This window comes from Typopeltis vanoorti, chromosome 4 (genome assembly GCF_054136105.1).
Source record: "Typopeltis vanoorti isolate ZY-2024b chromosome 4, IOZ_Tvanoo_1.0, whole genome shotgun sequence".
NCBI lineage: Eukaryota > Metazoa > Arthropoda > Arachnida > Uropygi > Thelyphonidae > Typopeltis > Typopeltis vanoorti.
In genome coordinates, this window is record NC_143552.1 from 94,824,114 (window position 1) to 94,844,284 (window position 20,171).

Here is a 20,171-nt window from a genome sequence, read left to right on the forward strand (position 1 = left end):
TCTCATTGCTTTTCACCATTATTAAGAAAAAAACAAAGTATTACCTTACTTTTCAGAAACTCTTCGTATAAATAAAAAATTCATGTGAGTTAAAACCTGGTTATTTATTATTCGAGACATTATTTTGCCTCTTCATAGCTCTTCTAAAGTTTGCATAATCTACAAACAACTATCATCATCATCATCATGTTCATCTCCATCCAGGAGGTTGACTACCATGATGTGACTTGTGGTTGACAGCAGAAGTAGGAATAATGTGGTGAGGACACTATCTCTTCCACATTGACAAACAACTACAGGTATCCCTTGATTAAAGCAATTAATTAATCCCTCTATGTTACTGCGTATATCAAAATCGCGTTAATCAAATATAATAATCAGTGGTTAAAATTACAATTCGTCCATGATCGATTATTGTATTAATAATTCGTTTTATATGGTACTCTTTTAGGAAAGATAAAAAATGAATGCAAAGCAAATGTTTAATAAATATTTGTACCTACATTAGTTACTGCATTTTTTTTTAACAAAAAAAGTTATCAAGAGTCGTTTTAACAGTTTTAGGTTTTTCTATCAGCATTAATAACAAGCAAAATGACTCTCTAGACCTTGGCAAACAAGCATTCTTCAATTAACATCTGGATCACTATCCATTACTTGCTTCTTAAGTGATTCTAAAATGCAAAATATTCCATCCAGCTCGTTGATTGGTATCTCCTTGGGAACCTCATCTTCACATCCCATTTGTTCGTTGTCTTCATATGTGCATTGTTGTTCAATTTCAAGAAGATCATTGTCACTGAAATCTTTTGAATTTGAATCCAATAATTCTTTAACATCTTCTGCATCGTCTGCACGGTTAGCCTAGTGGCTTTGCACTTCACAACCATATGCCTGGGGAAGGAGTGTCCTAGGTTCGATTCCTGTCAACGACGTGAGGAGCTGAAGGATCTTCCTCAGCCATAGCCAAGTTAGCTGGTCTTGGGCATGGACAGCAGGGTTTTTCTGCCAGTTTATCTGGGGTTTTTCATCCAGCAAAGCAGGCAAACCGGCCCTGTGGACACATACTTTAACAGACATGCGATACCACCGGGAATAAGGAGCAACCAACCTATTCTGCGGGATTATAGGTGACAGAAGCTTATGCGGTAAAATGTGCAGGCCTGTGCAAAAGCATAATATACGATGACTTCTGCGTCAACACCATCAAAACCAAGGTCTTCATGAATTGAAACGATTTCTTCAACCATGTTGTTCACAGGATTTTGAAAAACCACCTAAGTCATTAGCGCATTCCAGCAAAAGGTTTTTCCAAATAGCTTTTATGCAGCTAGAGGATACTTGTTCCCATGAGCATGAATGTTTTCAATTGAGTGTTTAATGTTAAAATTTTTCCAAAATTCATGGAGCCTAATCGCATTTTCTCTAGTTGTTTTTTCAACTGCCTTTGAGAATGTCTTTTTAAGAAAATAGGCTTTGAAAGTTGCAATGACGCCCATGGCCATGGGTTGTAGCAATGATGTCGTATTTGGTGGAAAAAATAAAACTTTCACATTCTCAAGCAGATCATTAAGAGAGTTTGAATGACCAAATGCATTATCATCAACATCATCATGCTCATGATTTTCTTTCTCTCAGCCAGGAAACACTCCTCGAGGCTTGCAATGTTTCTGCATGGTAAATTTAAAGACGTGTTAATTAAAACTCTTGCCGCGTATATATCAAGGGATTGTCGCAATTAATTTTGCTGTGTTAATCAAATCCTACGTTAAGCAAAAATGCGTTAAGCAAGGGATACCTATATATACCTTCATTTAAGCCTTTCCCAACATCAGCATATAAAATAAAAATAATAGCCCTAAATTCTCTGCAAGACATCTTTAGTCACTATTTTTTTCCAGGATTCTCTTCTTCCATACAAAATCCACAGATATATTAGAAAACCAATCTCTCATCCAACTCACTAATTTATTATCCAACCACACCTTAAATAATTTAACTGTCATGCGATAATCTGTTAAATATTAAATGTATATATCATCCCCTTATGCAATGTTTCTATCACTCTCTTATACCATTTTAGTAAATTACTAAAATGCAACTGGCTCTTAACAAATGCATGCTGATGTTCCTAGAAAATCCTGCTCTCATTACTCAATCCTTAATCCTAGTACCTTTCCTACACTGTAATCTCTGACTCCAGATTCACAGACTGTCCAAATTACAAATAGCAAATTACAATTTGATGGTGCAGTCTTGGCATCACTTTGAGCAGTGGTAGAATTTTATCCTCCTTCAACTAATTTGTGACAGACTTAAAAAATAAACATGTCAAGAATACTACCAACTCTCCAGAATGTTCTCTTAAAATACATAGCAATGTACTATCAAATGTGTAGAAAGGCTTATGTGTTTGTCATACGTGTTGATTAATTTTAACGGCATAGATGAGAACAAAGACTGATAACAAAATAACTATTTATTAACTTATTGCTGATATTTCGCAGGTATTCTATCCAGCATCTTCAGAGAACAAAAACAGTTTGTCACAGTAAGCGAGACAACAACAATCCGCTATACCAATGGGACTAGTTTGAACAATTTGTAATGTACAACACAAAAATTAAAGTCCTAATTAGGTGCCATCTGCATTGAGAGAAGGAAAAAAAAAAAAAACAGAGAGAGAGAGAGAAAGCAGGTATTAATTAATTAGGTCTTATGATGCCTGTCTCCCAAATCTTTGGCAAATTTATACAGCCATACTTGTAGAGGTTTGGAGTATGTTTCAAAGCTTCTGTTGATTCCAAGAACAATCTCTCTGACTTATAAAAGCTTCTGTGCAACAAAACCTCCTGCTCATTCACTTTCAGCTCTTCATCTATTATTGCATCTTTACTTAAGTTTTGTATAAACCAGCATGAAAGAAATGAAACACTGATTAAATGCAGTTTATCTTATGTCTTGGTTACCTGTCTACCAATTCCATTAATTCAAATAATCATTCACTATTCTTTATTCTACTGACTACAAATTAAAAGAATGACTGGGGCTTTTTTTTTATCTGATCAATCAAAAACTACTAACACTGTAGTTTATCTTTTCTTATCAATTATACTCCCTGATTATTAGCTTTCACCTTATACTGTCTGCATTAGGACTTCTTATTCTAGATTGCACACTTTTAATCTGATCATTGAATCACCCATTTTACATCTAGTTAACTGGTAATTAACTTAAGGAAATTACAATGCATAAAACAGATATTAATTAAAGGAAACTTTAATGAATACCTTCAATATTTCAGCAATGTCACGTTGCCATCTTCAGGAACATACAAATATGGTATATGCACGCAGACACTAACAAAAGCAAATGAGGAAGAAGGCAGGAAATTAATCTTGTTCCTAAAGTCCTAATGGTGCCCCCTAGTGCTAATTGGGTTGTTTTGGCTGTTGGGCTGAAGTTCTTATGATGCAAGTCTCTCAAATTTGGGGCAGTTTCATGCACCGAAATTTGTTGAGGTTTGGAACGTTTTTTTTAAAGCCACTGATGATTCCAGGAATAATCTTTCATACTTGAACTTGCTGCGGTGTATTATTTTAGTTTTCTTCCAACGAATTCTATTGCGGGTATCTATGGCATGGTCTACCAGCTCAGAGTGGCTGTACTGGTGAAACGGGATGTAGTCTTTGTGTTCTGAAATCCTGATATTCGCTGTCCTGCCTGTTTGATCAAAGTAGGACAATTTACAGCTGTAAGGGACCTGGTATACACCAGGTAGGTCTAGGGAAAGTGGTTGGTCTTTGAAACACATAGTTCACCAGTACAGACACTCTGGGCTGGCAGACCATGCCATAGATACAGCTGCTGATGATTCCATGAAAGATTATTCATGGAATCATCAGCGGCTCTAAAAAATGTTCCAAACCTCAACAAATTTGGTTGCATGAAACTGCCCCAAATTTGGGAGACTTGCATTATAAGAACTTCAGCCCAACGGCCAAGACAACCTAATTAGCCCGCTAGGGGGGGCACCATTAGGACTTTAGGAACAAGATTAGTTTCTTGCCTTCTTCTCATTTGCTTTTGTTAGTGCCTGCATGCACATACCATATTTGTATGTTCCTGAAGATGGCAACGTGACATTGCTGAAATATTGAAGGTATTCATTAAAGTTTCCTTTAATTAATATCCGTTTTATGCGTTATAATTTCCTTAAGTTAATTACCAGTTATGTATGACCAATTTATAAGCCTTGCTACAAGATTTACATCTAGTTATTTACCTTTTTAAAGCATGGTATATATTATGGCATAGTCACAAGTAATAATGATCTCTTTTCTGTCAAATAAATTCCTCATTCATTGCTATTATTCTAAGCTATTCTATTCAGTTACATATAAATCCATTTTTTTTCTCAGAAGTCCTCATATAGTTGGCCACCATTCAAGTTTCTTTTACCGAATAGAGGCAGATTTGAAACTTTCAAAACAACAACAATATACTGATATTTAAGACTTGATCGTCATGTCCCTTCTGTTATGTTCTGGCTAAGGCAGCTGTCTCTCAGAAGCAACTCAAGAAATTAATTTCTCTTACTGCTGGAAGGTTTTTTTTATGTGCATTCAACTCACAAAAAAGGTTGAACCCTAGTATACATTAGTACCAGTCTCTGCAGAACATCATATGTAAAGCAAATGTTATAGAAGAAAAATGCCCTTCATAAATAATACACTTAATTTGGCACACAATGGCTTCATCTTCTAGCATCATGTAAAAAATGCCAAAAAAATTTTTTTGGCTTTTTTTTTTATTTTTTTGGAAGAAAATGGGATCTGTTAGGCTATCACAATTATTATTATTATTATTATTATTATTATTATTATTCAGGCATCCATGGAGTCAAAAGACTCATGGTGGGAGGACCTTCCTAGGAAACACAAAGTCTATCATATCACTCCTTGAACTCATTGATCATTCTTGCTTTCACAACTCCATCAGGCAATGCATTCCATGGTTCAACTACCCTCCATACAAAGAAACCACTCCTCACCCTCTTGCTCGCAGCTTCTTTTCAAAACCTCCAGGGATGGCCCCTTATTATCGCTCCTTCCCACTGTTCCACCAAGTGAAAGAACTGCCCAGTGTCAACACTGTAACTGCCTCTCAACAGTTTAAAAGTCATATCACTACTCCTTCGATACACCAAAGTCTGCAGTCCATATTCCCTCAGCCAATCCTCATAACTAACATTGTACAGTCCTGAAGCCATCTGTGTTATCCACCTCTGTACCCTTTCCACAGTTAATTTATCCCCTTCAAATCCTGGGGATATTAAGGATAGAAAGAATACATATTCAAGACCAAATGTTGTTTCTTGAAGTTTTCATGGGAACAATGATTAGAGTTGTTGCAATTATGTTTTGTTAATGTATTTTATTAATTTCAAATTTAGTTAAAGCACAACAGCCTATAACTCTTAAGCAAACAAATAGTCTTCTTTAATTAAAAGATTTCACATACTTCTTTTGGGTCATTCCTAAGATGTAATTTCATTTAAACTAGTTCTCAATCTTCATTTTCTTCTATTTTACTAACATTTTTCCTCTCTCCCTTTATACTGTTGATCTGCTGTATGTAGGATAATGAATAAAAAAAAAAAAAAAGTGAACAAAATAAGGTATTAAAGAAAAAGGATGAAGTGAGTTGTGTTTTATATTATAGTTCTTAATAAAACTAGATTTCTCTTTCTTTTTTTTTTAATATATATATATATAATTAAGAGACCTAACTACAGCTACAAATAATTTAAAACTCACTAAAAGTGCTACTGGCATTCAGTTACCACCCCGCCCCCCCTCTCTCTCTCTTTCTCAATTCTACCCTTACAGAGCATTAAGTTCTACCAAAAGCTTGAATTTCAATGAATTTCTTATTATGCTTAATTATTTGAAACAACCACCCTCTAAATTAAAAGAAGTTAAAGAAAGAATCAGAAATCAAGCCTAAATATAAATTTAGTCCGAATCTTATATAATGTCTTGAAGTTACGAGAGTGGTCAGAAAAGTTCTCAGCCTAACGATGAAAGAACGAATTTATCATTTCAAAATTATTTTTATTTTTTAACATAATCTCCCTTAAGACTAATACATTTATTCCAGCGATGCTCCAGTACCGTTATCCTGTCCCTGTAGTGGTTCTCAGTAAGATCTGCAAAATATCCCCTCTATAGCTGCAATCACCTCTTGATAAATTTAGTTTAATCCTTTATCCCAGTGAGAGCAAACAAAGTTTGTGCCTGAAAATATCTTCAGGACTGATTATAATGTTGTACTATCTTACCTGGATAAGTTGTACAACACCAGGCAACTCGTAGCAAAGGTGAGCAAGCTACCAACACTCCTATCCCAGTATCTCCCATAATGCAAAACACATCTCCTTGTGGATATGTATACTGTTATGCATTAAGGGATTGGCCACTACCCAGACTAGTTTCGACCTTTATTGGGGTCTCTTCAGTGGGAGCCAGGCCCAGAGTTGGAGATACCAGGCAGAAGCAGTAGCAAGGTCACCTTTACCTATAGTTGCCAGAAGGTTTGCCAACTTTTTTTTTATTAAATTACTCTGGATTTAGAGAAAGATGCTGAAAGTTTATTTATCACTAGGTTAGACTATGATAAATTTAGTTTAATCCTTTATCCCAGTGAGAGCAAACAAAGTTTGCACGTGAAAATATCTTCAGGACTGAATATAGTGTTGTACTATCTTACCTGGGTAAGTAGTACAATTCATTCTACTCATCAACCACTCCATGTAAAGAACTTGCTTCTCACCCTCCTGCTGTCCTCATATGATATTATTATTATTATGTGACACCTCCAAGGAATTCAAAGACTCATCAGGAGAGAGTGTGCCAACAGCATTGAACGTTTGATCTCCTTCCAACTACTAACCATGCTCAAACTTGCTTAACTTTTTTCGTGAGCCATTAGTAGCAGAGGCTCTACCAACTGACCAACCTTTGCTGGAAAGGTTATATATCCTCGTGTTCTATCTTGTCCTCTCATTCTATGAAAAGTTTCTTCCACATTAACCCAGTAACAACTCCTTAACAACTTATATATCTCAATCCTATCCCAACTGCCTCCTCCTCCTATTCACAAGGATATTGGAAAAGTGCATTCTCTCAATCTGCCTTCATACTCCATATTTCAAAGACCCATCACCACCATATTCAATCTTCTCTAGACCCTTTTTAATATATATCATTAACATGAAAACAAAATGGCTAAATCTGTGCACAATGATCTGTATGAGACTTGATCACCTTATACAACAAAACCATAACCACTTCATTTCTGCATATCAAGTCCTCCACATCATTGTGATAATCTGATGTGATGGCTTCACAACTTGTGCAATGTGAACCCTGAGCTTCAGGTCTTTGTACCCCAGCACTCCCAGAGCTATCATCTTGTCTACCTCTTATAAACTTTCCCCACAAATATATACTTTGAATCCCATTGTAGCCTACCAAATTTCATAACCTTACACTTTGCAACACTGAAATGACAGTTCCATTGATTTGCCCACTCATACAATCTATTTAAGTCCTCCTGTAAGCTATAACATCTGCTTGACTCCACAACATTCTCTCCAATCTCATCTATAAACAGTTGTATATCTCCAGTTAAATCCAGTCCAATATCATTAATATACCACATGGCCAAACAGACTCCTGCAGCACACTACTCGTAACTTTTCTCTTTTGACCACATTTCCATATACAACTTGTTGATGCCTATCTGACCAGACAGCTAGTCACTATCCACTCACTAATCCAGTATACACAATCCCACCCATCTAATCACCAACTTGTTTTGTAGCAATTTATCGAAAGCCTTTTCTAACTCTAAATAAACAGCTGTATATGCATTTTCTTTGTGCAATGCATTCGTCACCTTGTAAACTGGTAAAATATAACCTTCCTTTAACACAAACCCATGCTAACAATCAGAATACTGCTGTTATCAACCTACTTCTGTATCTTAGCTCTCATCAACCTCTCCAACACCTTAACCACAGCTATAGATATACAGATCAGCCTATAATTTGTAGCCTCACCCCTATCATAACTTTCACAAAGCAGAAAAAGTTTACTTCCTCTTCCACTCCTTTGGAACTTGTGTTGTTGCTAGACTCTTGTTAAGCAGATATGACAAGGATGATGCTAACTCCCTGAACAATGCCTTAAGACAAGCAGTCATGTCATCAATCCTATTGTCTTATTGACATTAATCTTACTTGATTCCTCATATACTGCTTGCACACTCACCAGTAAGCAATCTTCTCCTGCTCCCTCTATAATTGAGCTTCTCATAATTTCACAATTATGCAGATGAAACACTCTGATGAATTGTTCACTGAATACCATGATTACATCCTCTGCAGCATTATCAATCTACCATTTTCATTCATTAACATCATCTTACCATAATCATTCTTCCTTCTACTTGCTGCATATTGAAAAAACTTCCTAGGATTTTTCTTGGCCTGATTTTCTGCTCAAATTGAATTTTTGCTTATTCTTTGCTATAAATCCTAGCTATCTCCTTAAGCTTATCATAATCACCAGCCTTGTAGTTCACATATTTCCTCACAGAAGTCTTTATATGGCTGGTCATTACCCAGGTAGTGATCACTTCACAGCCAGTCTCACAAAATGGTGGAAAATGTGACACACTCCACCAGTAGCATAGAGCTGGGGGGGAGGGGCATCCAGATGGCACTTTGAATCTTTTTGAACTTTTACAGTTAATTCTAAAATACAGTCTCAAGAACTCAGTTCCAAATATTGTAATACTGCTGAGAATTTTCCTCACGATTTCTGTAAGTGTTATTAGTTGTGCAAAGAGTTTTTCTAAATAAAATTGATTAAAAATTACCTACATTACTAAGAAATAGACTTTGCCAATGTCATCGATGATTTTGCTAACAGAAAAGCAAGAAATATAACATTTTAGAATGTCGAAATTAAAGTTTTACTTCAAAAATAAACATAGCATTTTAATTTATTTCCCTATACGTCGTTTTGACTTTTTGTAGTATTTTTGGTGTGTATTGAGAGGGGTGGCAAAAGCTCTAGCTACACCGCTGCACTCCCCACACAATCACATCCTCTGATGAAATTATCAGATCTAAGAGAATCCTTGTGGAATAAAAAAAATCCAAGTTTCTGAGTGAAAAAAAACCTTGCCATCTCTGTATGAGACTAACTCACCTTTAGTTGAAAAGCCCTGATATAGGTTCTAAGCATCCTAAATGGGATTCATACACAGGCCTTTCCTCCAACCAAAGGGCTTTTTCTATACTGACTGAGCTACGGAGGCTCTTCTTATATCACTGGCATGCAAATTAAACAGTAGCAGCCTAAGCTGAACTCTGCAGGGTATCACTAGCTACTTGCCTTTTCCTGGATTTGGCTCTCCAAGTATCTGTCTAACAGCTACCCCAATATCCACATCACCAGATTCATATCTATCCCTATTTGCTCCAATTTGTGTAACATGCAGTTTCCTGTTGAATATGTTTGCAAAATTCAGCAAAGTCATCTTAATTTTTATATTTAAAATTTCATACATAAAATGTTATATTTTTATATTTACATATTCATATTTAAAGTTTATATAAAAAGGATATCAAATTGTATATATATAATTTTTCATGCTGTAAATAGAATATCATCATCATCATCATCATGAGTATCATCCATTTTTTTATCCACTGCTGGACAAAGGCCTCTCCCAAAGTCCTCCATCCATTCCTATCTTGAGCCTTTCTATGACACTGAGTTCTTGCCATCTCTTTAATCTCATCCTTCCATCATCTCTATGGTCTTCCTGTAGTTCTCTTTCCACCTCTAGGATATTCTGATATCAACTTTGTCCATTTTTGAGTGTTACTTCTTGCAAAATTGGTTGGTTGATAGGCAGAGAACAGGGGATATGATAGAAACATTTAAATTACTGAAGGGTTTTTATAGGATTGATGCAGGGGAAATGTTTCAGCTGTGTGATAGTGATGGAAGAACAAGAGGTCATCCCTGGAAATTAAAGAAGAGTGTGGTTAACCAGGGTGCAAGAACAAGGTTTTTTGCCTGGAGGGTGGTGAATGAGTGGAATTCATTACCTGACTTAGTTGTGAGTTCTTCATCTGTAAACGAATTCAAGAAGAGATATGACAGATATTATTTTGCTAGTTTGGGTCTCCCACAATGAGTCTACTGACTCCATGGAGATACCCGTAATAATAATAATAATAATAATAATAATAATATGACCTGCCAATTGCTATTTGGATTCTTTTAATGGCTGTTATAATGTAGCTCACCCTAGTCTGAACTCTGACCCAAGTATTACACTTTATATCTAGAATCTTAATATTGAGTAATCACCTTTCCAATTTCCTCTTGTTAATGGAATATCATGCATTGTAATTTATATTTATGAGGAACGAAACCACCTAGAGAGAATTTCAATTGAAGATACATTCTTGTATTCTATTAAAACTTTAAAGGTTTTTTAATTTGAATTTACCTGATTAAAACAACTTTAGAGCTATTTAATATGTTTCATGCATTATATCATGCAGAATGAAAATTCAGGGAAAATACATTTTAGTTGACATGAAATTAGAGAAATCTATAACAATAATCCGATTCTGTGATGCTGTCTTTATAAAAAGTGTGTTTTCAATAAACTTTTCATTTTATATAATATAAAACTATATGGTATACAATATATCTGCAGATTGAGATGTAAAAAAAAAACTTTGAGTAAAATTAAATTAAATTTTCAGGTTATAGCATGTGAAGAAATGGAAAATTATGAGAGAGTGGGAAGGTATGATCTTTTGTATGAAAAACAAGAAGCATGAATCTAAGCTTTCATAATCACCAGCCTTGTAGTTCACCTATTTCCTCACAGAAGTCTTCATATGGCTGGTCACTATCCAGGTAGTGATCACTTCACAGTCAGTCTCACAAAATGGTGGCAAATGTGACACACACACACCACACACAATCGCATCCACTGATGAAATTATCGGATCTAAGGCAATCCTTGTGGAATAAAAAAATCCAAGTTTCTGGGTGAAAAAAAACCTTGCCATCTCTGTATGAGACTGCAAGAGAAATGGAATTCGAATTAAAGGCATAGAAAATAAGAATAGAGAAATCATAACTGAAGAAGATAGAATCCTAATGAGATGGAAGGAATACATTGAAGAACTATATGACAAGGATAATAGACCAAATGAGTTGCCATTAGAAGATATGAAGAAGGTAAATGAAGATGATCTAGGTCCAGAGATTTTGAAGACAGAAGTAGAAATGGCCATTAAAGAACTAAAATGTGGAAAGGCAGAAGGAATAGATGAAATACCTGCAGAATTTCTGAAACAACTTCAGAAGAAAGGAACTGAAGAAATAACCAAAATAATAAATTTAATTTATAACAAAGGAGAATTATCAAAAGATTTTATGACCTTAATATTTATACCTATACCAAAGAAAAGTAATGCAGAGAACTGCAAGGATTTTAGAACAATAAGCCTCATTTCCCATACATCAAAAATACTTGTAAGAATCTTAACACAAAGAATTGTATCTACGGTGGAAGACTTTCTTGAAGAAGATCAGTTTGGTTTCAGGAAATGTAAGGGAACAAGACATGCGATTGGAGTGTTAAGAATAGTAAGTGAAAGAAGTCTGGAAGTGAATAAAGAAGTTAATATCTGTTACATAGATTTTGAAAAAGCTTTTGACTGTGTAAAATGGGATAAGATGGCAGAAGAAATGGAAAAGATTGGTATAGATTGGAAAGACAGAAGGCTAATTATTTCACTATATATGGGACAAACTGCCATGGTGAGAGACATATATGGTACAACAGAACCAGGTATCATTGGATGAGAAGTAAGATAAGGCTGGTCTCTGTCACAAATTTTGTTTAACATGTATTCTAAAGCAATGTTAAAAGAGGCACTGGAGAATTCAAAAGAAGGAATAAAGATTGGAGGTAGACAGATATTTGCAATAAGATACACAGATAACAAGCCATTATTATCAAATACTGAAACAGGACTACAATTCTGGAATTATCAATTATAGAATGAAAATTAACATAAGAAAAACAAAGGTAATGAAAATAGCAAGGAAAGAGGCAAATATGGATATCAGAATAAATGGGGAAAATTTGAATCAAGTAAAGACATTTAAATATCTAGGAAGTGTGATTAGCAGTGATGGAAAATGTAAAAGTGACATAAAAGCAAGAATAGCGATGTGAAGAGATGCCTTTAATAGAAAATGGAATTTATTCAGAAGTAAAATGGATAGAAACCTAAAGAAAAGACTAATAAAATATTATGTGTGGAGTGTTTCCCTCTATGCAGCTGAAACTTGGACATTGAAGAAAAGAAAGTAAGATTTTGGAAAGCTTTGAGATGTGGATTTGGTTTTACATTTGATTTTTTCCATCCTTCTGATGGAAAAAATCAAATGGACAGATAAAATAACTATTGAAGAGGTCTTTAAAAAGAGTAGAAGAAGAAAGAAGTCTCTTAAGGAGGATAAAAAGAAGAAAGGGAAACTGGATTGGACATATTCTGAGAGGGAATGGAATCATCAGAGATGCCATCGAAGGAAAAATAGATGGAAAAAGACCCAGAGGAAGAGTAAGGAAAACAATGCTAGATGACATGCTGAATGGAGATAGGTATATAACCTTGAAAGAGAAGGCTCAGAACAGAAGAGAGTGTAAGGAAAGTTTTTGCTACTAAGAGAAGAATCTGCTCAATTGCAAAATACTCAAAAAGAAGAAGCATTTTTTAGCTTTTATATTTTGCTGGGTTGGTTGGTTAAGTGGATGGTTATTTTATGTTTGGTTTTTAGAAGTTTTCAGATTATTCATCCTTAGCCCATCCACAGTACTATAGGTTGGAAACCTTTTGTAGGTAGCATTAACATATAATAAAAGTAGCTGATTGTGAAAATACTTCAGGTGCAAAGCTTTATTGCTTACTTATGCTAGGGTAAAATATGAATGAAAAAAAAAAAAATTATTTAGCTGTCTTGTGAATATATGAATTAGATGGTTATCCTGCTTGGCTGAATGGATAGCATATATGTTCAAAAACTAACAGACTGTGGATTCAGATCCTACCATGGCCATCGATAATTGTAAATGTCTTTAAGTGGTAAGTGAATTTTATTGCCTATGTGAAAGCATCCCACTGCTTACTGGAGGCATGACATGGCTTGAAAAAAAAAAGTTTCATGTTTAGTTCTCTAGAGCAGGATTTTGAGATTATTTAACCTTTCACCATCCATAGTACTAATAACTGTGGATGGTTAGAGGTTTACAACCTGCCATGAGGAGAGATTCACATAAATAAACTAGATAAAAATGTTTTAAGCATATTACATATTATATTTTACAGATCTTATAGAAACCTATAGAAAACATAAATAAAATGAATGATGGCAACAGATTATTTGAAGACATTTTTAGGTGCACAAATTAAACAGCAAACATTCCAAAATAGTGTTCGTACCTGGTATAAAGAATAAATAATGGATGTTCAACATCTACCCATTCTGGTTCACAAAAAGCTGTAGTCTTTGCCATTTCTTCATGCCACCATACATCAAGATCAGAATTCCATAACATCTATGGTAAAAGAGGATACAGCTATTATAGTTAGTACAGGGGCAGATCATTCATTCATTCATTCATTCATTTGGAAATAGCTTAGTATGTTACCACAGCCTAGTTGGCCGAGCGGTTAGTGTATCCACTCTCCATTCAAAAGACTGAGGGTTCAAAATTCTGCCACGGGTATGAATATTTGTGATTGTCTGTGGAAATACTAGTGGCGGTGGTGGCAGGCGATAGATGGCATTGGTGTAGTTGGCTTAGTTGTAGTTGGTGGATTGAGTGGTGGAGACAGAGAGTTGTAGAGTAGGTGCCCTCCCTCAATGAGTCTTTGGACTCCCTGGAGGTGTCATGTAATAATAATAATAATGTTGGCTAGTCAGTGGGCTACCAGCTGCAGCATAACTACCTGCCTTGAAATATCCTGATACCAGAGGAGGGAATTCAAGAGTTGAGCAGGCCTAATAAAAGTACTAGGACCCTGTGAAAGCTGTAACTGGATACTGAAAGGTTGTTACAGATGGAGAACTAAATGGTGTAATTATGCTATTGACCATTAATAAATAGTGTCCAAAACTATTGCCCTTTAAAATATCCTCAGATTTTTCAAAGATTTTTTAAAGCTCTGTCCCAGCTTAAGTACTGTAATAACCAACAATTTATTTGATTTATTTTTTTTATAACAATAATAATAACAATGACAATTTTATAACAATAATGTCATGCAAAAATTAAAAACCTATAGTCTTTTAATATGTGTGTGTGGGGGGGGAGTGCAAATCTCAAATAGGCAAAAGAATCCTATGCTGAAGTCCAAGCCTTTTTTTTTTTTTTAAATTCAGATCTCTGATTTCATACAGCAATTAATCAACGATCTATTTTACTTTGTTTCTTGCTGACATATACTAGGATTTAAGTACTAGAATTCAGAGCCTGTTGAGAATAAAGTAGGAACTTACCTAAAAGGTAAGCATCTCCACCCATATGCATTTGAAGACATTACTGAAATATTATCATTAGCAAATTACCTTGGTAAGTATAAGGTATCATTATAAATGATTGTACAAATGATTCTATGTATAGAGACATAAATCAGGCAGAAGAAAAAAGCAGACAGACAGAAAGGCAATTCATAGAGATGCTCAGAGACAACTACCTTAGGTAACATAATGGAGAAGATTCACGGTGAGAGAGAGTTTATATCTGCTACCCATTGGTAACAGGGATCGTGTAAGTTTGACTTGGGAGGTAACTAAGAATGTAAGGGTCTCAGCAAAAAAGAGGTATATATTGAAATACAGATTAGGGAATTTATGATAAACTTATAAGACAGCCTGAAGCATGTTACCTATGTGTTATTATGCAATTCTAATTTTATAGGTAGTTGTAGCTTCTAATTTTTAGGTAATGACAATGTAAACTAGATTATTAATTATAAAAAATTTTAATTAATAACTTCCTATATTTTGGCAATGTTACATTGTCATCTTCAGGGATCACAAAACAATGATATGTGCATGCAGGCACTCACACTAAGCAAATAAGGCTGAAGAAAGGCAACAGAAGTCAGTCTTAGAAGATGGCAATGTAATATTAAAATAAGGAAGTTATTAATTAAAATTTTTTATAATTAATAATCTAGTTTACATTGTCATTACCTAAAAATTAGCGCAAGGTAAAAGAAGGTATAAGGAAGATGAGATGAGATGAGATGAGATGCAAACCTTACATTTTGTCACATTAAATTGACATCCATTCTCCTTAGCCCAGAACTCCAATCTATCTAAGTCATCCTGCAAGACTTTGACATCTTCTGCATTCACTATTGCCCTACCCAACTTTGCATCATCAGCGAACAAATGAATTGTTTCACTTATATCCTTCCCTATATCGTTAATGAACAGATTAAACAGCAGTGATCCAAGAACAGAACCCTGCGGCACACCACTAGTCACTGGCCGTCTTTTGGACTCTACTCCTGAATAAACTACTCTCTGATATCTCTCCATCAACCAACCACCTATCCATCTCACCAACCCTATATCCATTCCCATATGTTGTAGTTTACGGATTAGTATTCCATGTGGTATCCTGTCAAACGCCTTTGCCAGGTCCAGCAGTATCACTGTAAACCCATTTCCCTTATCCAGTTCTGCCGTCACCTTGTTATAAAACTTGAGCAAGTTACTGAAGCATGATCTACCCTTCACAAAGCCATGCTGTCCCCTGTACAGTATCTTATTTTCATCAATCCATTCCTGTATTTTTCCCTTGACTACTTTCTCCAAGACCTTGACAACGACTCCTGATATGCTGATCAGTCGGTAATTTGCAACCGTAGTCTTGGATCCTCCTTTATGCAGTGAAACTATTTTCCCCTCTTTCCACACCTTCAGGACTAAACCAGACCTGAGACTCAGATTAAACAACATGGTCAAGGGCTCTGATAATTCCTTAGCCGCTTCACGCAAGACCCGTGCCGGTATACCATCCAATCCCACAGATGTGTTCACATTAAGGTTCTGTAATAGACTAGTCACCTCCACTTCATTCATCACTATTCCCATATAAACTAATGGTTCCTTCATTTTTTCAATGTCACCACCTGGATGATATGCTTTTGCAAAGTGCGCGCTCAGTAACTCCACTATATCGACTGATTCAGTGACCTCCTTACCATCGTCATTCCTTAAAATCATGCGAGGGTGGTCTGAAAAGTTCTCGGCCTCGACCATAGATGGCAACACTATCGGCAAGATTTTTTTTTAAGTTGGTACATCTGTCATAAGCATCCATGTGGAACTGCAAGTCATTCTATCAAGTAGTTTGTTTTATATAGCTGTCTGAAGCAAAAGTTGTCTGTATCTCTTGAAATGGATAAATTGAGTATCGTGCGATTATAAAATTCTTTGTAAAATTAAAGCCAAAAGAAATTCATTCAAAGTTCATAAAAGTTTATGGGCACTCTTCTCCTTCGTTTTCGACAATTAAGAAATGGGCTGCCAAGTTTAAACGTGGCAGTACCAGTCTTGAAGATGATCACGTGAAAGATGTCCAAAAATGTAACACCACCAGAAATCATTGATCGAATGCATGATATGGTATTGTATTGGATGACCGGTGAGTCAAAGTGCACGAAATTGCTGAGACTATAAGCACCTCAAAAGAAAGTGTCCTCTAGAGGGACTTGTGGAATGTAGTGTTTGTTGAGTGCAACTGATAAGATAAGTGTTATTTTAAGTTATCATTGACAATTTTGCTAGAATATTACGTAGTTTTGTTTGCTTTTCATATCTTAGTGTGTCTTGGTGTTATTTCAATTATTAATTTGATAAAATATGATAGAAGCGTGCACATGGCTCTGTAAGAAGGAAAATGGTGGCTAGTAATAATGGTTCACCATCTTTGTTCAATAACTGTAACATAAAGGAGATTATACAACGTACTATCTGCGAAATGTATGCTTTGTGGAGAGCAGTTGGAGTATGGTAAGATGATGATAATGGAGTGAATGTGTGTAGAAAATGTAAGGAAAATGAGGAATTAAAGTGTGTTTCAGGTCGTGAGTGTGATATTTTTGTCAAATTTCAGAATGTAGAAAATAACGATATGATAAGAGGTTGTACCAGAGAGCTGTGAGGGCAAGAATGTAGAAAGTGTGAATGAAGGTATTAATATAGAGAAAATTAATGGTTTAACAGATAATAAAAAAGATGAGATAGATACAATGAGTGAGATCGCATTGTTGAGTGAAGCGATACATAGAGCAAAGCGGCAGCTGGAGCGTATGCACAAATGTCTACCGAGTGAACCAGCCAATAAAAAAAGTATGATAGGAAAAATAAGAGTATGATTGTGAACGTAAACAAAATGAAGGAGCGAGTGCTGTATGGAGATTCGTTAGTATGAGATGTGATAGTAGAGAATTTGACAAAATCGTACCAACCTGGTGCGACCATTAAGGACGTAAGTGAGTCTATTAGGGGGAAAAAGCAAAGGGTGAAAGAAATGATAGTGGTGGCAGGTATGAATGATTTGAAAGGAAATAAAATGGAAATGATAGAGGACCTGAATGAATTGTTTGAGGTAGCAAAAGAGAAGATTGAGAGAGTTAGGATGATTAGTCTTTTGCCGCGGTATGATAGTGAAGAGTTTAGAAGGAAGGCCATAATTGCAAATGACTATGCATGGATTATGCAAGATGAGTGGTGTGGAATTTGTGGAAGTGTGGAGTGAGTTCGATGGGCAAAAAGATCTATATAGGATGGATGGTTTGCATTTGAATGGATTCGGTGCAAGGAGACTTGAAAAAGTGTTGTTGAATGAAGTGGATGTGCAGAATCAGGGAAACTAGATTTATTAAGGGGGGGGGAGTAGATATGCAGACCTTAGGGAGGCAGTTGAGTGTATGAATGAGTATAATATGCCCGAGCAAATAAGGACAACAAATCAGAATGGGATAGTTAGTATAAGGCATCAATGTAGAGATGGAGCTAATGGGGGTTTGCAATTCATGTATACTAATGCTAGGAGTATTAGGAACAAGAAGGAAGAATTTTTGGCCTTGGTTGGCACTTCCAGACCACAGGTTATTGGCATTAGTGAAACATGGCTGACTGAAGATGATATAGCTAGTGGGATTGAATGTGAGGGGTATAGTGTGTTCAGGAATGACAGGGAGAATAAAATGGGGGGAGAGGAGTATTATTGATGATAGCTGATGAGCTGCAGCCAAGGAGAATAGAAGTTGAATTGCAGGATAGAGAAAAGAGCACATTTGAGGCCATTTAGTGTGAGATTGAGGCTAACAGAACAAAATATAAAATTGGGTGCTGCTATAGACCAGGTGATGGAAAAGATGGTGGAGATAGTATGCATAAGCAAACAGAAGAAATGAGTGGAAGGAGGATAATTATTATGGGAGATTTTAACTATGGTAGCATTAATTGGAGGGAGGAGAGGACACACGGGAGGAAGGAATTGGGTTTTATGCGGTTATTAAAGGATAACTATCTGCGACAGCATGTAATGGAAAATACTCCGGGTCAGAGAGTGCTTGACCTAGTAATCGTATCCGAGGATTTGGCGCTGTAACGAATATGACCACACTGCCACCAATTGGTGAGAGTGATCATAGGGTCTTGACTTGGGAGGTGGCTAAAGGTGTGGAATTTACAATTAAGACAGGGTACATGTGAAATTATCGGACTGGTAAGTACAACAAGCTTAGGAGTTTGATTGGTTCAGTGCCATGGCATGTAAAACTGCAAGGGCTGGATGTTGATAGTGCATGGGAGGCGGTTAAGAAGTTTTTGCAGGAGGCAATGGCTGACTGTATACCTAGAGTCCAAATAATAAATCAAGTAGGGATTAAATGAATGAATAACACCATTAAGCTTGAGCTGGAAAAAAAGAAACAACTATGGAGAGAACTTAAGGAGAAAGGTGACTTGCAGGCACATGAACGATATAAAGCCCAGGCCAGAAGAGTAACAAGTGTGGTAAGAAAAGCAAAAGTGGATTATGAAAGAACATTAGCCATGCAGGCTAAAAAGGATCCGAAACAGTTTTTTTGATATGTTGCAAGTAAAGGAAAAAATGTATATGGCAGATTGATTTTAAAGATTGCCGATGGTAGGGAGGTAACTGAATCAGTTGATATAGTAGAATTACTGAGTGAGCACTTTGCAAGAGTATATCATCCAGGTGGTGACATTGCAGAAATGGAAGAACCAACAGCTTATACTGAATTGTGGTGAATGAAGTGGAGGTGAATAGTCTATTACAAAACCTCAATGTCACTTCATCTGTGGGATTGGATGGTATACCAGCTCGTGTCATACGAGAAGCGGCTAAAGAATTGTCAGTGATTTTGACCATTTTGTTTATTTTGAGTCTCGAGTCTGGGTTAGTCCCAAGGGGGTGGAAAGAGGGGAAAATAGCTCCACTGCATAAAGGAGGTTCCAAGATTGCTGTTGAAAATTATTAGCGGATCAGCATATCAAGAACTGTTGTCAAGGTCTTGGAGAAAATAGTCAAGAGGAAAATACAAGATTGGATAGATGAAAACGGGATACTCTATGGGGGACAGCATGGTTTTCTGAAGGGTAGATCACGTTCAGTAACTTGCTCACATTCTATAACACAGTGACGGCTGAACTGGATAAGGGTAATGGGTTTACAGTGATTCTACTGGACCTTGCTAAAGCCTTTGATAGGATATCACATGGAATTCTAATCAGTAAACTGCAGCATATGAGAATGGATATAAGGTTGGTGAGATGGATAGGAGGGTCGTTGATGGAGAGATATCAGAGAGTGATTTATTCAGGAGTAGAGTCCAAGACGGCCTGTGACTAGCGGTGTGCTGCAGGGTTCTGTTCTTGAACCGCTACTGTTTAATTTGTTCATTAACGATATAGGAAAGGATCTGCGAGGAACTGTGCATCTGTTTG

General features: G+C 36.0%; 1 protein-coding gene across 1 annotated transcript in view; it reads right to left on the bottom strand.

The window, feature by feature from the left end:
- LOC150107505 (acetyl-coenzyme A synthetase, cytoplasmic-like) overlaps nt 1-20,171 on the bottom strand; it is a 319,474-nt gene that overhangs the window by 175,958 nt on the left and 123,345 nt on the right. The window contains exon 7 of the mRNA XM_090391354.1: nt 13,616-13,731. Within this exon, the coding sequence (XP_090247480.1) occupies nt 13,616-13,731 (116 nt within the window). The remainder of the gene's footprint in view (nt 1-13,615; nt 13,732-20,171) is intronic.